Source organism: Miscanthus floridulus, chromosome 2 (genome assembly GCF_019320115.1).
Source record: "Miscanthus floridulus cultivar M001 chromosome 2, ASM1932011v1, whole genome shotgun sequence".
NCBI classification, from domain to species: Eukaryota; Viridiplantae; Streptophyta; class Magnoliopsida; order Poales; family Poaceae; genus Miscanthus; species Miscanthus floridulus.
In genome coordinates this window covers 112,702,325-112,719,509 of record NC_089581.1, presented here as the reverse complement: position 1 = coordinate 112,719,509, position 17,185 = coordinate 112,702,325, and the positions used below count along the sequence as shown (strand labels likewise).

At 43.5% G+C, this 17,185-nt stretch overlaps 1 protein-coding gene across 1 annotated transcript in view; it reads right to left on the bottom strand.

The window, feature by feature from the left end:
- Window positions 1-16,769, bottom strand: part of LOC136536880 (respiratory burst oxidase homolog protein F-like) — a 34,698-nt gene extending 17,929 nt beyond the window's left edge. Inside the window, exons 1-2 of the mRNA XM_066529027.1 lie at window positions 16,510-16,769; window positions 3,403-3,656 (exon numbers count right to left, since the gene is read on the bottom strand). Of these exons, the coding sequence (XP_066385124.1) occupies window positions 3,403-3,656; window positions 16,510-16,769 (514 nt within the window). The remainder of the gene's footprint in view (window positions 1-3,402; window positions 3,657-16,509) is intronic.
- Between the last annotated feature and the right edge of the window lie 416 nt (window positions 16,770-17,185).

The following is a 17,185-nucleotide window of genomic DNA, read 5'->3' as shown; positions in this document are numbered from 1 at the left end:
TATTCATGATCAATAAAGATGATTATTTCTCGACAAACATATATCTCATGGCTCTATCCGAGTTGTCTCTTAAATGCAAAATGGCTGAAAATACGCCTGAGCATCCCGGCCGAGAGCAAAATAGCTAAAAAGATGCTTGAGCCCGCCGATGAGGGTAGCTAACAAGCTGACACCCGAAATAAAATGCAAAATGGCTGAAAATACGCCTGAGCATCCCGGTCGAGAGCAAAATAGCTGAAAAGACGCTTGAGCCCGCCGATGAGGGTAGCTAACAAGCTAACACCCGAAATAAAATGCAAAATGGCTGAAAATACGCCTGAGCATCCCGGCCGAGAGCAAAATAGTTGAAAAGACACTTGAGCCCACCGATGAGGGTAGCTAACAAGCCAATACCCGAAATAAAATACAAAATGGCTGAAAAGACGCCTAAGCATCCCGGCCAAGAGCAAAATAGTTGAAAAGACACTTGAGCCCGCCAATGAGGGTAGCTAACAAGCCAATACCCGAAATAAAATGCAAAATGGCTGAAAAGACGCCTGAGCATCCTGGCCGAGAGCAAAATAGTTGAAAAGACACTTGAGAGTAGCTAACAAGCTAACACCCGAAATAAAATCAAAACGACTGAAACTAAGCCTGGGCATAGACCAGAGCAATACCAAAATCAGGACCCTCCAGCTCCTTGTTCCAAATAGCAAGAGGTTCGGGGGATACACTCATTGAGTGCACTTTTTTCGAAAAAGCGCACGTCACCAAGAAGACTTCTTCAAGACAAGACCCTCCAGCTCCTTGTTCCAAATAGCAAGAGGCTCGGAGGCTACACTCAGTGAGTGCACTTTTTTACAAAAAATTGCACCCACCGAAAAAGAACTCGGAGCAACCAAGAAGACTAAAGGGACCCTCTGGCTTCTTGTCCCAACAAGCAAGAGGCTTGGGGGCTACACTCAGTGAGTGCACTTTTGTCCAAAAGTGCACGTCACCAAGAAGACTTCTTCAAGACAAGACCCTCCAGCTCCTTGTTCCAAACAGCAAGAGGCTCGGGGGCTACACCCAGATGGATGTACTTTTTCTTCAAAAAGCACACACCACTCGAAGATCTCAAGAAGCGCTACATGGTTTCACTCAAGAAAGCACTCGAACGACGCTTGTTCCTACCTGACAAGATCTGCAGGAACAAGACGAGGCTTCCAGAACTCAACCATGAAGTGCTTGGGGGCTTGTTGGTACGGGACCCATAGGATACTCCACAAGGAAGGAAGAAGACCTAGTCCAATTAGGATTCTCCTCCTGTAATCTTAGTAGTAGTATTACTCTGTAATCCTACTAGGAACTCTCATTGTAAATCGATTAGGATTCTGGCCTCCTGACTATATAAAGGAGGGCAGGGCACCTTGGATTGGGAGTTCAATAGAGCAATTATACGACACAACACTTCATAATCAATCCAACGCAAAAGCTAACACCGACTAGACGTAGGGTTGTTACTCGATCTGCGATCGAGGGTCTGAACCAGGATAAATCGACTGTCTCTTGCGTTAACCATCGAGTTCAGCATACGCCGAAGCCCGAACATACTGCCCCGGGTACCCCCGTGGCAGGCTATCAGTGGTAAAACATCGACAGATGTTGTAAAAGTATATCTGAATGTTGCATATGTTTTCAAGTGTTTCAGACGTTTTCAGCTTTTGTTTCAAGATCTAGATGTTACAAAAGTTGATCTGGATGTTTCATATGTTGCAATGACAAAATACGCAAGCTGCAAGACTATGTTTCGAGTGTTTTAGGTGTTTTCAGATGTATGTTGCGTCGTTTTATCTGAATGTTTTAAAAGTAGATCTTAGTGTTCACATGTTGCAAATGGCTACACATGCATGTTTCAATCGCATGTTTCAAGTGTTTCATCTGTGTTAGACATATGTTGCAAATGTTTCATTTAGATGTTTCAAAAGTAGATCGGATGTTCCACATGTTGCAATGGCGCTGGTGGCCGGTGGCCGGCGGACAGCGGCCTGTTGTAGGGCTTCAGCTCATACCTCATGCGTTCCTCACGCGGTGCGACGCGCCTCGCCCTCTCCTCTCCTCTCCCTCCCTTCCCTTTTCTTCCATCTCGCCATGGTAGTTCGAGCTCGGCCGACGAGCACGTGGACGTTGGGTAGGCGCTGTACTAGGCGTGGGGCGGGGCGGACGAGTAGGCGCAGTAGGCGGGGGAGGCACCACAGCCTGCGTAGGTGGTGGGGTAGGCGCGGGCATCTGGACGGAATACCCTATATAATTAGTCTAATAGTACTTATTTGATATAATTAATGTTTATAATTTTTTTCTTTGGAAAGTGAGAATTATATTTTTTTTAATGGAGACTGAGGTAGTAGTTACAGTTTCTGTAAAAAAGAAAGAAATTGAGAAAATTGAAGAAGAGGGAAGAAAAACAATTATAAACAGAAGAATTCCATTGAATGTCAAATTGCATAAGGCATGCGGATTGAGTTCCAAATATTGAAACCCCTTCTAAAGCATATCCTCCACCTCAATGATCAGTAAAGAGATATTGGGGCAGCCCCATTATCGTCCACTATTTGAGATATTTGTTGGAGATACTCCTATACCTCTTCAATTAACCCTCCTAGATGATTAGACTCAGCCTTACCAAATTAGCTAGATCCACCGTGGCACGCTTCTTTGCTTCAGCATGAATATTAAGCGCACCCATGGAAAAAATAGCAAGCTATAGCGGCGCTATAGCCACGGGAGAGACTTGACATTAAGCTATTTTTATTTGTGCCGCTATGCCAATTTTGACCACTATTGCGCGCTATAGCGCCGCTAAGTTACATAGCTTTAGCTTTCAAATATAGCGACACTATTTCATATTTTGCCAACAGGCCATATCAGTGACAATTTAATTAGTTATTTCCTACTTATCATTTGCTACTAATTTGATATTTTGAACAATTAAACACTGGAGTTTCATGAACTATTTTGTAATGTCATATTGGTAATGTTACCTAGACTTTGTGTTCAATGAATTTCATATTAACATGTTTTTTTGCGTCAATTACTAGTGTTTTTCATGTTTTTTTTTATAAAAAACGCTACGCAGCAATAGCTTCATAGCTACCGGAAAAAAGTTGCCGCTATTTCCAATAGTCCTGTTTAAAACGTTGAGTGCACCACACAACTAGTTCAACAGCTTATTGGTGAGCTTCGTCATTGTCAAGCGCTCAAACACATCACTCTTTTGTGTAGAATGCAATGCATCTGTGGATGAAAGTGAGTAGCTAATAATTTTCTTATTTTCATGTGTAAATACGTCTAAAGAAACCAAAGAAACAGGAGAATCAAATCAGCAAGCAAGCTACAGAAAACGAACGTTAAAAAGGGGCTTGTCCTGCGGCCAAAAGAACTAACCAGCGTTACTCCGCGACCTCGACGCGAACTGAAGAGCTCCTCCCTCCAAACCACTCCACCTCAGCTCCCCCGTGCTGTCGCGTTGGATGAACTCCTCCATCGACCTCAGCGACTGCACTCGCAACAGCCTTGACCTCCCGGCTTCCATATCCAGCTCACCGTCGCTGCATCCATGGAAAGACGTGCTGCGCGAGCACACAGCCGGCGAAGTCGTCGTCGTCGTGGAGTCGTCATAGTCGTAGACGTAGTAGTCACTGGTAGAGAACAGAGTTTTACTTCTGGTGGGAAACCCCCTCTAGTCTCGATTCTCCACCCGGGAACAAGCATCCGGGACTAAAGGGGTCCTTTAGTCCCGGGTTAGGAACCAGGACTAAAGGGGGACTTTTAGTCCCAGTGGGTAACACCAACCGGGACTAAAGGTGCCTCCTGACATGCCTCGATGGCCGGCACCCTTTAATCCCGGTTGATAATACGAACCAGGACTAAAGGTTTTTTTTCTTTTTTCTTTTCTTTTCATTTTTTTGTTTTCTTTCCAAAATAGGTTTTCGAAGTCGTATTGTACACTGCTAATTATACATTTATACGCGCGTATAGTATGTTTCGGTTCAAGCACAATGAACGTATTAAATCACACAATTCAAGCATAGAAATATATATATATATATATATATATATATATATATATATATATATATATATAAAGACATAGTAACACAATCAATAATAATAATTAAATAAATATATAGTCTATTTTTAACATACTTTGAGTCTCTCTGTAGGAGTTCTTTGGGAGACCACCTTGATAAACTTGCAAACATAGTAACCACAGTAGTTGTTCCCCTGTTCCTGCCTCGGACACCACTTTACGAGAAAAAGATTTGTCATCCAATCTGGTGATCCGGTGAAAGCTATATGTTTAATTAATAAAGATGATGCGATTTAGGGGACTTACTTTCAAAGGGATTACATTTAGTGGCGCTTTGTATTTTTCTATGTGTTGCTTCTCAATAAAGGTTTTCCAAACACTGTCCAATAAAAAATTTGCCACGTCATCAGATATAGTTAATCATCATGTTTGTGTGTATATATAGTTGCTAGAGATACTAAAATTACCTCTGGATAATATCTATCATATCTTGGTAGTCTTGTTGTGGTTTTCTCATCGAGTCATAGATTATCAAGTGATTTTTCACCAGATCGATGTCCATCAATATTCAGTGATTGCTGCATGTGTTTATAGGATATAACGCATAACACTCATTAATTAACTAGAATCAACATATGAGCCATTAAGGATGATCGACATTATTAACACTCACTTGAAGTTGTAGGGAAAGAGTATATTCTTCTTGTGGCGTTGGTTCACTAAGAAGTTCATGAGGTTACTCTCTGACTTAGACTTCCAATTAGTCTTTGGAGTAACTGGGTCTTTGAATACTATATGGGGATCAACAAAACCAATTTCATTGTAGCCTTCCTTTCTGAGCTCTGTCATTGTAAATCTGCATATATATAGTACTTGTTAGGATAATTTATATGCATATACACACACATGATGAGTTTAATAATAGATCGAAAGAATTATTACTTATAGGCAATAGTAGCTAATGATAACTTTGTCCAGAGAGGTCAGGTGGCATAGTTGATGAAATTCTGCAAAGTCAACATACACAACATCATCGCCACAGAACCAATGTTCGTCTCTAATTCTGACACCAACGCAGAAGTCTCCACCGGTAGACGCCTAAATGTACCACTTGTTTAGCAGGTACATTTGCGTCCCCAGATCACATAAGGCTTGAGGGTTGTATAGACTCTAGCCTAGTACAATTTTTTTCTTCCAAATATCAACCTCCGCCGCACTCTCAATGTTTCCATCACTAAACATCTGGTAAAGGTCGAGACTAGTCTCATCAATAAATTCACCAAGGTGATCCAAATCGACATCCGGTGGTATGTTTGTCTGATGCATTAATCCTAAATTCGAACCATATTCATTACCAACAACTAGCGGGGGGACTGATTGGTGCGATTGTTGTCCGAGTTGTACAACTCCTTTCCCTGCCCGCTTCTTTTTCTGTGCCGCCTCAATTGACTTGGTGAGAGTGCGGTCATAGTCCGTTAACGTTGATTTGGACGGCTTACGAGATTCCCGCTGTTGTTGCTGGTCAGAAGCCACCTTTTTTCTTAGAATATCTGGAGCTACGAAGAAGTACAATTTCTCCGGGTTTCTCCTTGCTTCTTGATTCTTTTTAAGTTTGTCATAGAATCTAGACATCTTTTTTATATGCATTAGTTACTTCTTCCTTCTCTTCAGATATTATTTTGGGAATAGCCCTTGGTTTCACGGTGGCTTTCTTTGCCAGTGGGGACTGGTTCTTCGTTTGCAGGGTTGGCCTCTTGCTAGTACTTGGCTTCTTGGTAGGCGGGGGCGGGGGAGGCGTTGGAGACCTCCTTGGAAGTGGTGGCAGCGGCGTTGGAGACCTCCTTGGAGGTGGCGGCTGCGGCGTTGGAGACCTCCTTGGAGATGGTGTGGATGCAGCCTCGCCTTCCAACACATTGTCATCGTATAGAGCACTATGATGATCTGGCGATTGAACAATTGGATTTAGGTTGGGGGAGGATCTGCTACAAAAAAAGGAATGACATATTATTATGAGCAGATTGTAAATTATTTAAGCCAATATAAATTAATGATGTAGTGTTTTCATCCGCACCTATGGTGAGGTAGTTCAGGAGGAGGTGGAGGCGACATCCCGGGAATGATGATGTAGCGCTTGCGCCATAGAATGAATGTCTTATCTGCTTCTTCTAGAGTCTTCTCGCCATCACCTCTAGGAATGTCAAGAGGCAAATCACTAAAACCTTTTTCAGCTTTATTTACCGAGATGGTAGCATATCCTTCTTGGATTATATTCCCATGAATCCTTGGTGTCTTCGTTCGGTCGATAGGATTAACAAGACCGATGCCACCTTGATTGTGGAATTCCCCTTCGGAATGTGTAGCTCACACGATGTACAAGGTTCAGTGACATCATCCATAGGGAAGCGCAGTACTGTGTCCCCTTGATTTGGTATCTCTGTGGAAGCGCAGCTGCTTTTTAACTGAATAGATTGGCTAATGTTGATTCCTGGCTCTGATGTCTGCTTGCTTGCACTCACTGCTATTTGCACTTGTCTTCTGATTTCCTCCTGCATTCTCGCTTCAAGGTTTTTTTCCCGCTCCTGTGCTTCACGCACCGCTTCCTCCAATCTCTGGAGCCGCTGTGCCTCTTCTTCCTTCTTTCTCTAACGGCTTCTGTAGGAAGGTCTGTCCTGAGGGAATCCATGCTCTCACGAGACACTTCCTTTGCCTCTAGTTCGACCACCGTGTTCAATAGTCCCGATGGCGTATGTCAGTTCATCCTTCTCTCTGTTGGGCCTGAACGCACCACTAGCAGTAGCTCTCTGAGCATAAAACAATCTTTCTGCTGCTTCTTGCAGTCTTGCGCCATAAACACACTTCCCTGTCTCCTAGTCCAGTGTTCCCCCATGAGCGAAAAACCAATTCTTTGCACGCTCTCTCCACTCGAGTGATTCTGGTGTGATACCCTTGGCAAGAAGGTCTGCTTCCATTTTGTTTCACTTCTTAATGGCAGTCGGGTAGCCACCTGATCCCAAGTTATGGTGGTATGTCATCTGTTGGGCATTACGTTGGTTCTTTATCACCCGACTCACACCCTCTTCTGATGTTTTGTACTGTACAAACTCATCCCAATAGGGCCTCTGCTTTGAGATCGGGCCTAGGACAGTAAAATCTGGTGCTATGTTCTTCTTGACATGCGTCGTGTATAGGTGTTTCTTCCAAGTCTAAAACTGGGTGGCCATCTTCTTCATTGCCCAATCCCTAACTCGCTCCTTCAATTCATCACCATCTATTATATCATCATAACCATCTGTTTGGAGCGTGAAATGTTCCAAGACATCATTCCAAATTAACGTCTTGTCATGATTGGAGACAAAACTGATATGAGGAGCATTGATCTTCTTCTTCCATTCGCGGGTACTGATCGAGAGCCGGTCCCGTACAAGGTAACCACAGTGGTGCATGAATTTCGTTTTATTTGCCCCCCCCCGGTTCGCCTGTATCCACATTGAACTCTAAGATGATGAAGCGGCCCTCCAATGGCTTTTTGGGACCTCGAACATTTTTACTCTTCGTTGTAGTTGTTGATGTCGATCCAGAGGGCTACAAAACATAAACATTATTTTTAATGTCATGAGCACACATAAGACATATGATAATATATATAGCTAATAATAAAAAATATATACTTGACCAATATGGTGTTGCTCATTTTGTTCAAGAGCTAAGTACTGACTCCCGTCATCTGCATCCTATTGCATGTTATTTTTAGCACCATCATCGTCGGCAACTTGAGTGCCAGTGTTGATCAAATTCATTATCAACTCCTCCTCATCCATGTTTCTCGGGTCGGCCATCTAGCTTCAAAAAACAAAACCAATATATAGTATGTCAAATCTTTGCTTACATGCGTAAAATCTACGAACAATATGCATTATTAAATCTTGCTCCTCGGTGCGCATCAAGTTTCTGAGAACAATAAACGATGAGCCTCACCTAAAAGAAAAGGGGGGCATTGCTGCAAACCAAAGTGACAACAAAATCGCACTGCATCCTGACTCGTCGAGTAAACAGCTCCAAATAATGTTTACAATGATTGGAACCCTCGAAGAGGTTCACAACAATACGCCAAATTTACAACAAATACAACAACACACGTTCCATCGATAAAAAATAGACATCAAGTCGACCCTTGGCGTTGGAACTCCCAGACATCGGGAGCATCCTCTTCAAAACACACCTCGCATGCCATATCCCTCACCATCTCCATAACTGTATTTTCAAGCACACTCTCAACCACTTCATCTGCTACACCCTTCATAGACTCAGCTATATCATCCACGACCACCTGCAAACCCTCACCCTCGCCTAGCCCCTCGACCCTTACAATTGGCTCCCAAAGAATGGGTGCCACGGGAACCAAAGGCAAGTCACCTTCCAAAACCCTCGCGTGGTACATATGCCGATGGTCACACTTATCAAGCTCCAATGGCTCAGGCTTCGACACATTTAGCTCCCCCTCAGCATCCAGACTCAGGCGCCCTTGCCCAAAAATAAAGTCTATAACATCCTCATCATCAACATCGTCCAAAATCCCCAAAGTAGACCCCGAACCAAAAAGCAAGCACTCGGACTGACGATTTGTAAGATCTGCGTTCCACCAAAACCTACTCGCTTCCTGATTCTTCTTATCATACAAACCAACCTTCACCCACCAAAAATGATCGAACGAGGGCGGCGGAACCCTAAACCCTAGGGCGAACGAGGGCGGCGGTGCTCCGCCGTATAAACCCTAAACCCTAGGGTGAACGAGGGCGGCGGTGCTCCGCCGTATAAACCCTAGGGCAAACGAGGGCGGCGGTAGTCCGCCGTATACATAGAAACGCATGGCGCTTATACATAGAAACGCATGGCGCTTATAGATGGCGCGTATACACTAGAATTTTTTTCTGTTCCTTTGGCGCTTTCTTTCTTATAATAGTTAGCGTGACAGAGAATAATGCCCGTCTGAACGACGTGTGCGACGTGCCATGAAAATTAGTTAAGTATATCCAGTGAAGTGATCAGTACATTTGGGTTTGTGATCGATACACACATTTGTTGACGTACGTACGTATGCAAACCAAAGTGACAACCAAAGTTTCAGTAGCTACTGTATCAATAGAGGAGCATACACGTAGGAAAAGAAAACATGAACAATAGTATGTATGGTTACCATGAGTGAACTTGCCTAAAACATGTGTTTCATGCATGGAGATGGAATGGAGCAAGCACAGCGTGCTCCTCATCATCGATCCATTGCGGTCACGGTGTAGCCTGGAGATGGAATGGAGCAAGCAGCGTACCTCGGGAATGGAGGAGAGGAAGCCACGCACGTTGGCGGCCTCGTCGTCGCGCCATGTCAAAGCGCGAGGGTACGGTACCGGTGTGGCCCGCGTGTCTGGCCGGGGCGGCCGAGCAGCAGCTGGCGCCGCAAGGTCGTCGGCGCGTGGGGTGGCGTGGGGACCGCGAACGCGCGTGAGGCGGTGGCGACGACCGACGTCGGGCGGGGTGGCGGCGGCGTCCTCGGTGTGGTGGGCCGAGTGGCGTGGGCGCAGGGGGAGAGGAATCGGCGAAGAACGCAAGGAAGAAGATGGCACTGGTATAAATATGCCACGCCCCTTTACTCCCGGTGCCATCCCCTCACCGGGAGTAAAGGTTCTTTACTCCCAGTTGGTAATAAGCACCGGGAGTAAAGGTTTTTTTGGTGGGCCACGAAACTGCAGCCCACCTTTACTCCCGGGTGGGCTTCCAACCCGGGAGTAAAGGTGGGCTGCAGTTTCGTTTTCCGCCTGTTTTAAGCAAATTTTTTAATAGAAATGCAATAGTCTTGTTAAATACATAGTAAATTAAATAAAAGGCATAAAATTATTTTGTTAAAAATATGGATTTTCTTTTTCTTTATTGCACATAGGAAAAATCTATAACCTAACTTTTTTTATTTTTTGTTATAATTATAAAACATAATGTAACTAATATTTATTATTTTGTTAATGCAAAAATGTAGTGTTTAATTAAAATTATTAAAACTATTGGTTTTGGACAGAAAATTTGTTTTCACATCATTTTAACGTTAATATTTTAATTTTTCATCACTCAATATCCTAATTTAACTTTTCGAGAGAGAAATCCCACCAAATCAAACATTGATTTAATTTGAAACACGACATAATAAACATCTGAATTCACAATTATTACATAATATCTCAATCACACACTACATTAAATCACTATATCATCAAGTGGGCACAGCAGTGAACTTCTTCTTTACGTATGTCCCTTGGTTATGATCGCGTCGTAACTATGGAGTGTCCTCATCATTTACCAAGATGCTAGGGTCTTTGTTCACTTTGAAGGGAGGAATTCGGTCATCCTTTTCATAATCTTCTGACGTGTTCGACTTGTCCTCAATTCCCACGATGACTCTTTTCCCTGAAAGAACTATGTGGCGCTTTGGCTCTTTGGTTGAGTCATTATCGTTTTTCCCTCTTTTTGGTTTGGTAGACATATCATTGACATAGAACACCTGATTCACATCCTTGGCAAGGACAAATGGTTCGTCTTTGTACCCAATATTACTAAGGTCTACTGTTGTCATTCCATACTCATTGTCTACTGTTACCCCGCCTCCGGTCACCTTGACCCATTGGCACTTGAATAATGGGATCTTCAAAGTAGGTGCATATTCTAGTTCCCATATTTCATCTATGCGTCCATAATATGTCTGCTTATTCCCATTTGGATCTATGGCATCTATGCGGACACCACTGTTTTGGTTGGTACTCCTTTTATCTTGGGCTACTGTATAGAATATGTTCCCATTTATCTCGTACCCTTTGTATGTGACGATATGCCATGATGGTTGCATAGCCAATAAATACAGTTGCTCATGGATGCTCTCATCACCTTGACATTTTTTCGCAACCAACCACCGAAAGTTTCCATGTGCTTACGCGTAATCCAAGCTTCAGTCTTCTCTGGAAACTCGGATCGTAAGAGATCCTTGTGTGTCTCAATATATGGATCTACCAAAGAAGAGTTCTGTAGAACTATGTAGTGCGCTTTATTGAAATAATCATTATCCGTACCAATATATGTTTTCCTCCCTAGTATCCACTTTCCGCTTAGTCTCCCCTCATGTCTTGATTCAGGAACACCAATCGAGTCAAGGTCGGGAATAAAGTCAACACAGAACTCAATGACTTCTTCTGTTCTATAGCCCTTGGCGATGCTTCCTTCTAGGCGAGCACGGTTGTGAACATATTTCTTCAGGATTCTCATGAATCTCTCTAAGGGGAACATGTTGTGTAGGAACACAGGACCGAGAATGAAAATCTCCTTGACTAGGTGAACTAGGAGGTGTGTCATGATATCAAAGAAGGAAGGAGGGAACACCAACTCAAAGCTGACGAGACATTGAACCACATCATTCTATAGTTTAGCTAGATCAGTTAGATCAATTGCCTTCTGAGAAATTGTATTGAGGAATGCACATAGCTTCACGGTGGCTAGACGTACATTTGGAGGTAGAATTCCTCTTAATGCAACTGGAAGTAATTGCGTTATGAGAACGTGACAGTCATGGGACTTTAAGTTATAGAATTTCTTCTCTGGCACATTTATAATACCCTTTATATTTGAGGAGAATCCAGATGGTACCTTGATGTTGTTTCAGCATTCAAACTTGATTTCCTTCTCCTCTTTGCTTAGAGTGTAGCTGGCAGGACGTAAGTAATGGCGTTCATCATCTGTCTTCTCTGGATGCAGGTTGTCTCTTTCTCTCAAACAACGCAGGTCCTGTCGTGCTTCAAATGTGTCCTTAGACTTTCCATACACACCCATGAAGCCTAGCAGGTTCACACAAAGATTCTTTGTCAGGTGCATCACGTCGATCGAGCTACGGACCTCTAGGACTTGCCAATAGGGTAGGTCCCAAAATATGGATTTCTTCTTCCACATGGGTGCATGACCGTTAGCGTTGTTCGGAACAGGTTGGCTGCCATGTCCTTTTCCAAAGACGACTTTCACATCATTGACCATATCGAGTACATCCTCACCGATTCGGTTGCGAGGCTTGGTCAGGTGGTCTGCCTTCCCTTTAAAATGCTTGCCTTTCTTTCTTACAGGGGTGATTTGCAGGAAGAAATCGACGATGGCCAAGGTACACGACCTTTTGACATTTTTTCAAGAATACACCTCTAATATCACCGAAGCAGTGTGTGCATGCATTATATCCCTTGTTTGACTGTCCTGAAAGATTACTTAGAGCAGGCCAATCATTGATTGTTATGAACAACAATGCTCGCAGATCAAAGTGTTCCTGTTTGTACTCATCCCACACATGTACACCTTCTTTATTCCACAAAATGAGAAGTTTGTCAATAAGTGGTCTCAGGTACACATCGATGTCATTGCCAGGTTGCTTCGGGCCTTGGATGAGCATAGGCATCATAATGAACTTCCGCTTTATGCATAACTAAGGAGGAATGTTGTAGATACTTAGAGTAACAGGCCAAGTGCTATGACTACTGTTCTGCTCTCCAAAAGGATTGATACCATCTGTACTTAAAGCAAACCTTAAGTTTCTTGCGTCATTTGTAAACTCCAGGAATTCTCTGTCGATTGCTCTCCACTGGGACCCATCAGCAGGGTGTCTCAACATATTGTCTACCTTACGGTCTTCTTTGTGCCATCGCAATAATTTTGCATGTTCTTTGTTTCTGAACAGACATTTCAAGCGTGGTATTATAGGAGCATACCACATAACCTTGGCAGGGATTTTCTTCCGCGGACGTTCGCCCTCAACATCATCAGGGTTATCTCGCCTGATCTTATACCGTGATGCATGGCATACCGGGCATGTATCCAATTTCTCGTATTCTTTGCCACGGTACAGGATGCAGTCATTAGGACATGTATGTATCTTTTCGATTTCTAGCCCCATAGGAGAGACAACTTGTTTTGCTTCGTAGGTAGTGGCGGGCAATTCATTGTCCTTCAGAAGCATCTTCTTTTGGATTTTTAGTAACTCTCCAAATCCCTTGTTAGATACACCATTCTTTGCCTTCCATTGCAGCAATTCTAGTGTGGTTCCCAACTTTTTCTGCCCTGCATCACAAGTTGGGTACAACAATTTCTTGTGATCTTCTAGCATCCGCTCGAACTTGATCTTCTCCTTTTCACTTTCACATTCTCTTTGTGCGTCACGAATGACCTAACAAAGATCATCAGCCGGCTCATCTTCTACGGCTACCTCTTCTTCAGCTTCTCCCATTGCAGTATCATTGAAGCACGCACCATCGGGAATAATATCATTGTCGTCCCATTGTTCTTCTTCACCTTCTTCTATTACAACGCCGGTTTCTCCGTGCTTCGTCCAATAAATATAGTTTGGCATGAAACCCGACTTGAACAAGTGTGAATGAAGAGTCCTTGAGCAAGGATATTCCACCATATTCTTACATATGGCACATGGGCAGCACATGAAACCGTCGTGTTTGTTTGCCTCGGCCGCACGTAACAAAGAATGCACGCCGTCAATGAACTCTTGGGAGCGGCGATCAGCATTGTACATCCAATGCCGGCTCATCTGCATTACATGACATAAATACCATACTAAAACCTATATCATAATTAATTATTTATACAACATGCGTGCCACCACAAAAGGTACAAATTTATGAAAGCATCGCTACAATGTAGACAATCCCAACTACCACTAAAAGAACTAAAGCTAAAATACATTTCAGGAGCACAAGGATTTTGCGACCAATCTCAACTAAAACAGACAGATCCCCCGATTGTGCAACATCTTTAGGCTTCTTCGGCTGGATCACTGCCTCATTAGCCGCCGTATCTGCCTGTTGTGCAAGATATTTTTGCACGAGTTCAACATACTCTTCCTCCCAGTAGAAGCCTGAACATCGTCCACTGCCATCCCACTGAAATTAAAACAAAAAATTAGAACTTTAATCACAACCATCATGAAAATAGGTATAAACTAACCATAATCATTAAATACGATAAAATAACTCACATTGAGATCCGGACACTTGTAGAAGATACGATCCTTGTTAGGACCCTCCTTCTTCACTCGGTACTTCGTCACAATCTTCGTCTCATCACGACACTTGCCGCATGGAATGAGAGGAAGGCCTGGCCTAAGTAGCTTTGGAAACCCATGAGAGGCCGAGGACCCGGAAGCAGTTGCCATCTACTCTCTATACTCATTTTTTAATACACTATAAATTTCTCATTTTATAAACAAATAAAATTAAGAAACTATAAAATTATCTATATCTCTAAACAATGATATTTTTAATGGTCATTGTGTTCTCGTCTTTTACTGCGGCAGGTAAGTAATTCACATGATATTTCCGCAAATTAACAGAAGAATGGGAGTGTACACACATAACAATCGATTATCGTTTATATTTATATATATACTACGTTTGGGTACGGTGATTGACAGACTACTACGATAATATCGGGACGTGTGAATAAATAACCATCCGTACTAGTTGACCTTGCTTACGTGATCATCTCGGCGAGCATTTCTCCACCGGATGGCACCGTACTTGGCCACGGAAGAGCTTCAATTCTACGAGGAAGGGAACACGGTCTTCCACGACCGTTGCCGCTCTCCCTCATAGAATCAAAGCTCCTCCTTGATATCCGTTACCGCTCGGCAGAGAACATGCTCGCCGAAATAAACACGGTCCGCTAGTTCAACTAGCTACTTTAACCTTCCTTCATGTAAATATGCAAGCTTGAAGTGATTTTGAGCTCAAATTGCTTACAAATGAAAAAAACCACAATAAAGAACCATATATATATATATAGTGAACAAAATGGGATAAGACAATGATGAAACATGAGAGTGTGAAGTTTGTAACCTTTAGAACCAAAGAATCGACGGAGGAATCGAAAAAATCGATGGAGGAATCGAAGAATGGATGGAGAAAGAGCAAGAACACTGCTTAAATTTGAACTTAAGCTCTCGGACGGGCTCGGGGAGGAAGAAGACGACCAGCAGGATTTATAGCTCAAAAACATGTTTTAATAAATAACCATCCGTACTAGTTGACCTTGCTTACGTGATCATCTCAGTGAGCATTTCTCCACCAGACGGCACCGTACTTGGTCAAGGAAGAGCTCCGATTCTACGAGGAAGGAAACACGGTCTTCTACGACCGTTGCCGCTCTCCCTCGTAGAATCAAAGCTCCTCCTTGATGTCTGTTACCGCTCGACAGAGAACATGCTCGCCGAGCTGAACACGGTCCGCAAGTTCAACTAGTACGGATTTTCTATAATTTTCTAACTATTTTCTAAGTTTTTTATTTCATAAAAATTAAAATAAAATGTTTAGTCGCGGAGTCCATAGAAATGACCATATTTTGACCTAGCAACGCACTGTCAATTGTCATTGTGTTGCATTGCACCTCGGACCGGACTCCGGACAATAAAATACTATGGTCGATCGATGACGTTCTTTGTCGAACAGTCGCACGGCGACGGCCGACGGACCCGTTCAACCACCAAATCTATCAGGCCCGGCTGTTCGGGCGTATCGTCAAAAGAGAACGGATTTGCTTTCTATTGCACGGCCTTGCATTGCATCTGTCATACCAGTCGGAGGCACTAGTCCCTATACTCATTTTTTAATACACTATAAATTTCTCATTTTATAAACAAATAAAATTAAAAAACTCTAAAATTCTCTATATCTCTAAATAATGAAGTGTGCTATGCATGCTACAAATGAATGGTGAATACTAGTTTTTAATAGCTACTTTAACCTTCCTTATGTAAATATGCAAGCTTGAAGTGATTTTGAGCTCAAATTGCTTACAAAGGAAAAAAAACCACAATAAAGAACCATATATATATATATATTGAACAAAAAGAGATAAGACAATGGTGAAAAATAAGAGTATGAGATTGGTAACCTTTACAACTGAAGAATCGACGGAGGAATCGAAGAAATCGACGGAGGAATCGAAGAATGGATGGAGGAACAATGGAGGGAGGAAGCAAGAACACTAGTGCAGTGAGCTTCAAAATGTGCTGAGCTCGGGCTCGGGGAGGAAGAAGGAGACGGCCGATATATAAAGGGGGACCTTTAGTCCCGGTTGGTGGCTCCAACCGGGACTAAAGGTCCCTCCCAATGGCTACTGTGCCAGACAGAGGTGGCAGGGACTTTTAGTCCCGGTTGGAGCCACTAACCGGGAGTAAAAGTCTATCTTTAGTCACGGTTGGTGGCTCCAACCGGGACTAAAGGTCCCTGCCACCTCTGTCTGGCGCAGTAGCCGTTGAGAGGGATCTTTAGTTTTGGTTGGAGCCATCAACCAAAATTAAAAGTATCTCTAGTCTCGGGCACAAAAAATGCTGAGACTAAAGTCTATTTTAGCCGAGGATCAAATATCTGTTCTCTACTAGTAAGTCGTCCCCCTGGAAGAGCACCTGGATCTCAATGTCCGATGAACTCCCACGAGACGAACTCGTCGACGGGCAGGCGCTCAGGGACGCGGCCACCGCGTCGCCGTCGCCAACAACAACGTTGGACACGAACTGTATGGAAGGACTGCGGGCCGCCGACCGGACTGGAGAAGTGCCTGAAAATCCAGACTCAGACAGTGGTGACGAACTTGGTTGCATGGTAGGGTTCTTTGAGCAGAAGTTGGGTTCATGGGAGGATGCCATTATGATTTGGAATGCACACGATGTGCAGAAGCCAACACAGTTTCTAACAATGGTTGATGTCTGTGCTACTTTAAGGGTTTAGATTTGTGCAAGAGTACAAGCAGTGCTGGTCATCGTTCAGTGGTGGTGTGGTTGGATTATTTGGTAGGCCGGGAGAGGGTGCGATGGTGAGGCGAAGGTGGAGTTAGGAATTGACTCGTGATCATGCGTACGTGATAGCTTTTGGTTGGCTCAAGCTCATCATTGGTGCTGATGATGGCTCATCTGTGAGTGAATTAGCGTTCTCCCTGCGGGCCGGTGAGAGTTCGGTGGGTCGTCATTCCCGCCTGATGCATCATGCCAACGATAAAATGCATGCTTGACATACTAATCTTTAAGAACCCTGGTGGTTCAATTGAGTAGGTGCTACTGCGGAA